Below are 10031 nucleotides of genomic sequence, written 5' to 3' on the forward strand. Positions count from 1 at the left end.
AGTACACTGGCTAGTGTGTGTGATGCTGTAGCTCAATTGGTAGAGGGTTGCAAGTTCAAGTCACAGTAATGGCGAGCTATGGCATAATTTCTTTGAACAAGAAACTCACACACAAGTGCTTTTCTCAACTCCTGTACCTGGTCTTTTGACTACATGGGGCCCTAAGCATGAAGCCATCAGCTATGACGGGACATCAGCCACTGAGGTCCAGATGAGACTTCAAGTGCTCACACCTCAGTTGGCTTCACAAGCCGGTGCTCCTGTGAGTACCTGGCCTGGCTCCGGGAGATTGCTAAGTGCAGGCCCAAAGTTCTCCTGAGTAGCGCACAGGGACCCATGCAGCTGTTAGCTGGGGGCCATGACCAAGAAATGTGCAGCTCCTGATGTTTAGTTGTGGTGTGTGTGTGTGGTGTGTGTGTGTGTGTGTGTGTGTGTGTGTGTGTGTGTGTGTGTGTGTGTGCGTGTGTGTGTGCGCGCGCGCGCGCGTGTGTGATACACCAACGTCAGGCACAAAGCTAATCAGATGTTAACTGTATACTCTTTCAATTTGTACTGTAAAAATATTCAATGATAACAATAATATTAATATTGCATTACCATAAGCTACAGTAAGACACTGTCAATAAATTAAGCTTCTCACTATACTGTACATTTGTTGATCAACTTGAGTTGAATAGAATCATTGACTTTGCAATCATAGCATCTACGTTAATTAAATGAGTCATGGTAATGTTATTGAAATAGTTGAGCCACTGTTCATTGAAATCAATACTTACCATTTAATTGTCTTAGTTTCTTACACTTCATGTGGTCTTTGAAGAATACAAAAAACACTGCTATTCCAGGCACAAGCAGCAGAGTAATTAGAAAGTATGATGGGTGTTGTAGAATGGGTACAATAACCAAGTACGCACTCACAAGCGTCATAAGACCAGGTAGCCAAATACACACCTGTCACAACGAATAGTAAACTTAGTAAACTGTTAGACAGCAGAAGAAGACATGCATCTAAGATGAGCACCCATTTCCCATGCTACGACTTGGCCGCGCGCGCGCGCGCACACACACACACACACACACACACACACACACACACACACACACACACACACTGCTGCTGCTGCTGCTGCTGCTGCTGCTGCTACTACTACTACTACTACTACTATCAATTATTGTAAATAGGCATTGTATAATTGTACCTTGTAAGGTCTGTTTAAATCTGGCTCTTTCCACCTGAGAACATAAACTGACATAAACGCAGCTCCACAAATGATCCATTGAATAAAAGAGAATGCATTCACTAGAGATTCTAAAGTACCAACTGAGATAAAGATGCAGCTTAAAATAATCTAAAACATTCGAACACAATTAAATCCGTCTAACAATACACAAAACGCAATTATCCAGACATGAATAACAATGGCAATGATTGGAGTAGATTTTTCCTTGTGCAGTATAGAAACAAGTTTAGGAAGAAGACCTTCTCGCCCCGCAGCAACCAATATTCTAATAGAAAAACTAAATAATTACATAATATAATAAACAACAAACAGATGCAAGTGAGAAAATTTGCTCTAAACAATGTATGGTCTTTCCTTCACAGGCAGTCCTTAAAGCTTAGTTGAAAACATACTGAAAGACGGATAGCACCCAAAAGACAGACAGACAGGCAGGCAGACAGACAGCTACCATTGACAGACAGACAGACAGACAGACAGACAGACAGACAGACAGACAGAAAGACAGATGCTGGCAACAATAACTGCAATGAGTTTATGTGCTTTTGGCGAAAGCGGTTTTCAATAACACTACAGCGGTGCAATGCAAAGACAATAGCAAAAAAAATTTCTATTCTTACCTTTAATAGTTGTAACACTGTAGATGACTTTGTCACACAATTTTACATACATTAGGTATAGATAGCAGTATAGTTGTAGTGGCCGCATAGAGCCTGCTTAAACTCACCTTCTCTTCATTAGCCTGTAGTAGTGTTCATGTTTGAAATATATGAGGATTGAAAGACAGACAGACAGACAGACAGACAGAAAGACAGACAGAAACAGACAGAAAGACACATAAACAGACAAACAGCAGAACATATTCAACATGAAAGACATTTCGGTTTAATGATTGTCATGCATTTATAAGGTCTTCAGAATTATGGAATAAAAACAAATTAACCAAGTGCACAGACCTAGATGATACCATACATGACCCACAAGCAGCTCCAAGAGTAGATAATGCTACACACAAAGGAACAACAAAATTCCCAGTCTTTCCAAGAACTTTCACACCAGCAACCTTTAACACAATTATAACAGTATATTCAACCTGTACATATTCAACAAATCTGTGACAACAACATACATTAGCAACAGCGTCTGAGAACTCGGATTTAGACAAAACAGTAAAATAAGATAAGTTGACAGCCAAATAGCATACAATAACAATCAAAAGCCCCATGAGTATTCCTCTTGGAAGATTTCTGAAACACCACATAACACTATAGCAAATTGATCTCAACTATATATCAATCTTTCACATCAAACCTCTGTGGATCATGTATTTCCTCTGCAACAAAATTCAGATTTTGCCTGTGAAACAACAGTTGAACTTAATTAACTAGCAACAGTGACATATGATTTATCTAAATTTAAAGTGATTTAGTACAAAGTACATACAAGTCATGACCTACAATACGTGTATATTTCAATCCCAATTTCTAGTAGAAAGCATACATTATTCTACAAGTGTTTTGCATTCTTTTGCAATAAAATTGCAAGTATATTGATCAGTCAACAAATTCGCAATTACCATCCATCGAAAGCCCACAAAGCCCCATAAAATGCAAGACCAATCATTCGTGGATCTTTAACTGTTCCCTTAAAGCCAGTCGATAAACTCTCTGGTCCATACATGACAGCCCAGTACCCAGCCATAAGTACAATTCCAATAAGAGCAACAATCTTGCAGTATGCAAGTACAACAATCATTCGAACAGCTGCTCTAGAACTGACAGCATTCACAACTCCTAGCACCATAGCAGCTGCAACACCAACACATGAAATGAGAAATCTCGAAGGCAATTTGCCACTATTATTATACAATGGCTGAACAAAGTAGCTAGCAAATGCAACGCAAATAACAGCTTGCGACACAGGACGAGAAAATAGTGCTGCCATCCAAACATACAGAAACCCAGCAAGCTGGCCATAGGCGCGATTGAAATACACCAACTCTCCACCACAATGAGGCAAGCTGCTGCCTAACTCACAGTAACATAAGCCACCACCCACTGCTAGAAAGCCTGCTGCTGTCCACACGATAAATGCTGCACCAACAGAACCAGAGTTGCTCAACGTTTCAAAGGGAGTGAAAAATATTCCTGATCCAATTATCATGCCAGCAATCATTGTGATAGCAGACAAAAGAGAAATTTCCTTGGGTAAACTCTGTTTACCATCTTCGTGTACGTCCTTCATTATCACATGTACACGTACACCTCTAGTACTACGTACAGCACGGCAAACCGAGCGCACATTAACTACGGTCCGCTTCCCGAGGCACTTTGGCTCATTAATTAATTAATTTATTTATTTATTTATTACATACACTAGTGTGCATGCATATGCATACAGTGCATTACCAGTACGTACATTGAACCTACTACACACCCTGTTTGTATACTTTGCCACAGTGTGAAAAACGTGTCCTATTGCAAATGAAATAAAAAGCACTCCACACTTCGTTTACAATCTCATTTAAAATTGTCTATACCTGTAATGCTATGTGCACAATAATATGTTAAGAAAAATGAGATACTCATAACCAATATCATAGTTATAAGTTAATCAAAATGATTCTTGCGCACTATTGGAAAGATGCATTAACACATTCGTTGCAACATCTGCTGACAACAAGATTAAAACAGATAATCTACAATTTTTACCAAAACTCACCATTAAGTCGTCTAAGCTTTGAACAGTAACTCTTCCCTTTTACAAATAAATAATAGATAATAACACCGGGAACATAAAAAAGCAGAATGAGAAAGTAGTATGGATTTTGAATGAGAGGAACAACCACAAGGTAGATGCCGACTAACACCATACAGGCTGGTAACCACACCCACACCTAACACAAAAATTTCTGTTAATATCGACCATTTGTGAAGCAACTCATTTTCTTGCCTTGTATGGTCTTTCCAAGTTTGGTTCCTTACGTCGAAGGATGTAGACTGATATGAACACACAAATGTATACGATCCACATAACGTAAGACAAGGAATCAACGAGTGACTCCAATGTGCCAATGGCAAGATACACACAAGTCAAAGCTACCTAAAATTACATACATAGAAATTAGTAACTGTCTGTCTGTGCGTTTGTTGAAACTGTCAGTCTCTGTATGAATGTATCTATTAACGATTTTGGTTTTACAATTAAGTTAGTAAAGAAACAAGTTCTTTATACCAAGCCATATATCTACGTACATACTGAGTACATATGTTCTATATATGTATGTAGGCATGTCGGACTGTGAACCTGTGTTTCCAGTTAAAGATCTGCCTGTGTTTGTCTGCTGTCAGCCTATCCATTTTTCAATACCCCTACATATACTATAAACACATACCTTAGTAATAACCAAAAAGAAATTGAAATTGAAACTCTATGCATTTACATAAAATAGTAATCACAAAAACAACCATAAATTCTATTAGTCACAACTTGAAGACAAAATTAACAACCGACCATACAATAACAACCTCTATAAGATAAACTGTATGATTAATAATACACGTGTCTTTGTTGATATCAACTTTATTTATTGTTCAGTCTTTATTTTCATCAGGTTAACAAACTTACAGCATGAAGTCTTACATGAGCAATAATAGATATGACTGGTGTGAAATATTCAATATGTAGCAAAGCAAATGATTTTGGAAAATGTCCCATTCTTCCGCCAGCAAACCAGACTCTTACACAGCAACCAATAATTATCATACAACCAACACTCGTAATATACGCCATACCGAGTAGCAGTTATACATGAGCCACAAGCAGCACCAAAAGTAGAAATGGCAACACACAATACAGTAATGACAACGCCAGCATTTCCCAATATTTTCTTACTAGCCACCTACAATTGATGCATAATAACTCAACTCTGTTTCAATCTGTACACAAATGATGAACTGAACCATACAATAGCAACAGCATCAGTAAATTCCCACTTTTCAAGGATTGACAGATAGGCTAAGTTGACAGCCAAGTAGCAAACGATAACCAAAATGACAGCAATTATAATGGCACGTGAAATGTTCCTGACATAAACAAATCAGTGTGTAAAGTACTTAGTGTATTGTCATATTTTATTACTTTTGTGGATTCTTGACTTCTTCTGCAATATAATTCAAGTCTGTCCTAAATAGAAACTGTCATTTCATGACACATTGATCCAAACTTTTTATTTAGTAAAGATTGTTATCCTAGTAGGATATGACTATCCATTTAACAGTGCCTATGTGCATGAGTCTTTCTACTTGAATGTCCACACACCTCTTTATCTATCTGTCTGTGTGTCTGTCTGTCGTTTTCATATATTTTCATTAATGAATGCGATTACAACCAAAACTATTTAAAATGTTCCAGAGACCCAATAGGGTCAATACACATGACAAACTAATGTGCGCAAAACTGAGTGTGATCATTCTTTACATTACTAGAGCTCATATATAAAGGCGTGATAGTTTCCTTACAATAGTCTTAGCATTGCAACATTGTAGCGCTGTTGAGAATCATTTTCTCCAGCAACACACAAATTCTTTAGCATTTTTATTGCCGTCATCATCATCCATCGACCTGGTTGACAGTTCCTGTAGGGATCTGATGGCTCGTAATGACCAAAATGCTCAAACACAAGTGGAACAAGTGTCAAGGAAGACGTACCAGGGAGAGTGACTTGACCATATTCTGTCTGTCTGTCTGTCTGCTGATCCGTCCGTCCGTCTATCTGTCTGTCTATTTGCCCACATAAGTGTTTATACGTTCCCAATTTATCCAAACACCACATTCAGTATCCGAAGTGAAATATATTACTACTATTACTATTTGTTGTTGTTGTTCCTCCAACCACCCTTTCATTTGTCATTACCAAGCATACACTTGCCTAATGCTCTTGTTTGCTTAATTAAGTTAAGCATATCATGACTCAACACAAGTACATACCATATAAGATGAAACATTGGCGGGAAGTTATTTTGGCGGTTTGCTAAGAAATTGATGTACAAAGCATATTGTCGGATTTCATTTTGGCGGTTGGACATCGTTGTTTGACAATTGCTAGATAACTTACCATAAGTGGTCATGGAGGAGTTTGTGATTGACATAACAGCTGTGTTCGTGGCTCATATTTCTCTAACTTACTGGTCTCCAACTACTGCATAGTGATGAAGAACTGCCATGTCAGTGCAAAGAACGTGACACGCGTGAACGTGACAGTCCAGCTTCATCCATAGCCTCACAGCCTCATTCATAGGCACAACAGACGGCAAGCAGGGATTACCTACCATCTTGTGGCCTCATCCGTGTGACATACCACCACTTTGCTGTTAGATAGCTGATCCACGTGCCTAATGACGTCAACATATCTCAGTGGCCAAATTAATGGCGGATTTTACATTGGCAGTTGCTGAAAAATCCGCCAATCTGCCAAAATAAATTCCTCGCCAATATTTCATCTCTTACTGTAGTTCCTTACCATCCAGTGTATGCCCAAAGTGCTGAATAAAAAGCGAGTCCAATTCCACTCACATTTGTTGTAGTGCTCTCAAATCCTTTACTCAATGTCTCCGGTTGATATTTTACAGCCCAGTAAAGTCCCATAAGAACAATGCCAGCAAGAGATATAATCTTACCAATCAGCAGTGCATTTATAAGTCGTAGAGTTGCCTTGACACTCACTACGTTCACAGCTCCAATAACAATATTTGTTGCTATGCCAATACACGTCACAGCTAGCCTGGGAGGAGAACAGTCAATAGCATAAAACGGCTGTATAATGTATTTAGAAAAAGTCAGTGTGATGATCGCAAGAGACACTGGCCGAAGAATAAGGCAGGCACTCCACACATACAAGAAACCAACCAGTTGGCCATATGCTCGAGTGAGATACACATACTCTCCTCCTGATTGTGGAATGCTGCTCCCCAGTTCACAAAAACACAAACCACCAGCAAGACTGATAATGCCTAATATTCACATGAAACTACAGAACAGGTGCAGTCGAGACAAAAGAGGAACACATGGACAGACAAATCAGTCAACCAAACAGACAATGACAGACAAACATTAAGAAAGATAGACAGACAGACAGACAAACAGACATACAAATTAACTAAATAATTAACAAATCATGCAGTTATTGGCAACTAGCTAACGTGTTCTACCTGCTAGAATCCACACCAACAGAGAGGCACCTGCTGAGCCTGAATGCTCCAACACTCTGTGTGGAGTGAAGAATATACCCGACCCGATCATAGTGCCAGCAACTACAGCCACTGCATACACAAGAGATAATTGCTTCTTGAGATTAACTCGACTATTTGCTGCACTAAAATCGTTCATCTGACACACGCCTCGATGCGTCTCGAATTGTTCACAGGACGCCTCAACTGACGACTCGTCATCTACCAAATGTCTCATTTCCATGTTGTCAGCAACTCTAGCTAGACCCTGCCGCTAACGCAAACCTAACGCACGCTAAAGACAACGACACTCATTTGGGTATTACAACACGATGACATTGTATTCATTTGGTGTGCTCATTGCATGATAAATTTAGTTGTAGTGTATTGTTGTGGTCCGCTCAACCCTAACAGCATCTAACTTAGACTGTTGGACTTGCACTAGAGTAGCTACTAGATTGAAAATACTTTCAATATTGTGTTTTATTCTGACATTGATGTTGTTACCTCTTGCTGAGCAAGATGCATACATTATTATAGTATAATCCATGTCAATATTTGTGATATGAAAAATACCGTTAATCACATAAAAAGACATTTTACACCAATAACAACACATTGACATGGTAAAAAGAAACATAATTCTTTACCAATAACACATAAAAGCATTCAAGTACAAACTAAAATTTCTCCTTCTTGATGTAACGTTCGAACATGGCGTAAGCACTGACAGGCTGAAATTGTGGCACCATGTGACCCGATCCTTTCACTGTAATGAATGTGAAGTTGTTGACATCGTAAGTTGTAACATACCCAGCGACTTGATCGTTTACCATCCACGGCCTCCAAGCTTCCTTAACAGGAAATCCCAAGCCAGATGTCCATTCTTCGTTACCAATGTAAGGCACACAGCCATCCACGTCTCCATTATAAATGACAGTGCGATACTGTTTGATAAGAGTCGGATAGATATCAAGTAATGACTTGATATTACTATCATACGGGATGTGGCTGCACATTCTCCATCGACCTATCACGCTCTCAGGTTGAACATGCAATGCTTGTCGAACTTCAGGTGTGTTAAGGTAGGATGTAGACACACCAGCATCAATACAAGTAGCCAAACCTCTTACACGATCATCCTCAGGCATCCCAATTCGCCACACCAACTGCTCATCATCGATTTGAGGATTATTACTGATGCATGGAATGTAGATGTCATAGATATCAACATTCCCAGTCTTTGAATATGCTTCAGACATTGCAACTTCACAGGCAAGAGATGCATTCTTCAGACCATCACCACATTTCTTGATCACTTCATCATAAGCAACTTGACTGATTAGTCCGTGTTCATAGGAAAACTTCAGTCTGATTGCAAGACCATCATGCATGGAACACGCCCCTACTGCATTACCAATGCAACCATTGCCGACCATAAATCCTTTCAGATTGATTTTATTAGACAAATTTTCATTGTGGATTCGAACTTGATCAACAAGAGTAGGAATGTAAATACCCGCATACGACTCACCCATCACATAAAAATCATTCTCTTTAAATTCCGGATAAGCAGCAAAAAAGTTGAGAAGAAACTGCAGATTCTCCTGTGCCGTCCGTGTGTCATTAGTCTTCAAGTCTTCACTTCCTCTCGTCGAGTAAGAGTAACCAACACCAATAGGAGCTTCAACAAACAGCATGTTTGCAATCTGCACCCAAGTGTTGGGGTTTCGAACAAACTGTGGATGTGTTTGGTTCGGAGTGTCATCCATGAAGTGTAGAGGACCCATCTCGTAGAGATATCCTTCTAGTGAGCTACATCCTGGCCCTCCATTCATCCACATAACAAGAGGATCACTAGACGGACTACCTTCGCTCTCAACAAGCCAGTAATGAAGAAATCTCGTCTTGCCACTGTCGACGTGTATGTAGCCGCTGTATTGACGTGTTGGGAGAGAGGCGTTCCATCCAGGAAGGTTTCTTATTTCGTCTTCAGGAACGAGAGAATTGACATACGAGACAAGAGCGAACAACAAAATCGGCACCATTGTTGACGAACAGTTCAACGGTTGTGGAATGACGAGTCACGGGAAACGGTGATTACAACAGCCGTCACAAGCCAAAACAGTCATGAGACTCTAAGCCATGAGACTATATGCCACGTGACGACACGTGATTACGTCAGGCTAGGTGTGAAATGAATAGTCTACTATATATACAAATAAGAGATGCCACATAAACTACCGTCTGTTTCCCATAAGTGTGAACTTGAAAATCATCAATATCTGCTGTTTAGTGGACTTTCGCGATGATCTCGGTATCGTTAGAAACCGCTAGGTCTGGCATTTCTGTTTATCAAATTATCTAGGCCTTTCCTGCAAACGAAAGGATAATACTTGTGCATATCAAGCACAAACAGGTGGAGCAATGGTTATTATCCAATTATCTTGTAAGACCAACGGATCAGCTGATCAGCAACTGGAACCATTTAAGATAATTGGTATAACATGGTCCAACTGGAACAGCTCTTAGTGCTCTAATGAGCACACCTGATGTGACCTCTACT

At 39.6% G+C, this 10031-nt stretch overlaps 2 protein-coding genes across 2 annotated transcripts; both read right to left on the reverse strand.

Moving 5' to 3' along the window:
- Window positions 1-533: 533 nt before the first annotated feature.
- On the reverse strand, window positions 534-7733 carry LOC134177938 (uncharacterized). The gene is made up of 18 exons (XM_062644715.1): window positions 7448-7733; window positions 6760-7249; window positions 5379-5423; window positions 5206-5323; window positions 5033-5139; window positions 4866-4977; window positions 4191-4340; window positions 3950-4134; window positions 3778-3785; window positions 3647-3712; window positions 2815-3544; window positions 2550-2594; window positions 2368-2485; window positions 2195-2301; window positions 1410-1506; window positions 1200-1349; window positions 777-951; window positions 534-703 (listed from the first exon to the last, which is right to left on the reverse strand). The coding sequence occupies exons 1-18, from the start codon at window positions 7707-7709 to the stop codon at window positions 660-662; spliced, it is 3009 nt and encodes a 1002-aa protein (XP_062500699.1). The 5' UTR covers window positions 7710-7733; the 3' UTR covers window positions 534-659.
- Window positions 7734-7930: 197 nt separating this feature from the next.
- LOC134178948 (uncharacterized) lies at window positions 7931-9613 on the reverse strand. Its single transcript, XM_062645861.1, has one exon. The coding sequence runs from the start codon at window positions 9511-9513 to the stop codon at window positions 8146-8148; it is 1368 nt and encodes a 455-aa protein (XP_062501845.1). The 5' UTR covers window positions 9514-9613; the 3' UTR covers window positions 7931-8145.
- Window positions 9614-10031: the final 418 nt, after the last annotated feature.

This window comes from Corticium candelabrum, chromosome 4 (genome assembly GCF_963422355.1).
Source record: "Corticium candelabrum chromosome 4, ooCorCand1.1, whole genome shotgun sequence".
Classification (NCBI taxonomy): Eukaryota; Metazoa; Porifera; class Homoscleromorpha; order Homosclerophorida; family Plakinidae; genus Corticium; species Corticium candelabrum.

Bases quoted from the DNA above. Each gene is read 5' to 3' on its own strand.
- LOC134177938 (XM_062644715.1), bottom strand. From the start codon at position 7,709: ATGGAAATGAGACATTTGGTAGATGACGAGTCGTCAGTTGAGGCGTCC. The intron at 4,341-4,865 runs GTAAGTTTGTTA...ATGTAATTTTAG, and splicing joins CTCATGTAAGACTTCATGCT to GTAGCTTTGACTTGTGTGTA. The intron at 2,486-2,549 runs GTTTGATGTGAA...GTGGTGTTTCAG, and splicing joins GAAATACATGATCCACAGAG to AAATCTTCCAAGAGGAATAC.
- LOC134178948 (XM_062645861.1), bottom strand. From the start codon at position 9,513: ATGGTGCCGATTTTGTTGTTCGCTCTTGTCTCGTATGTCAATTCTCTC.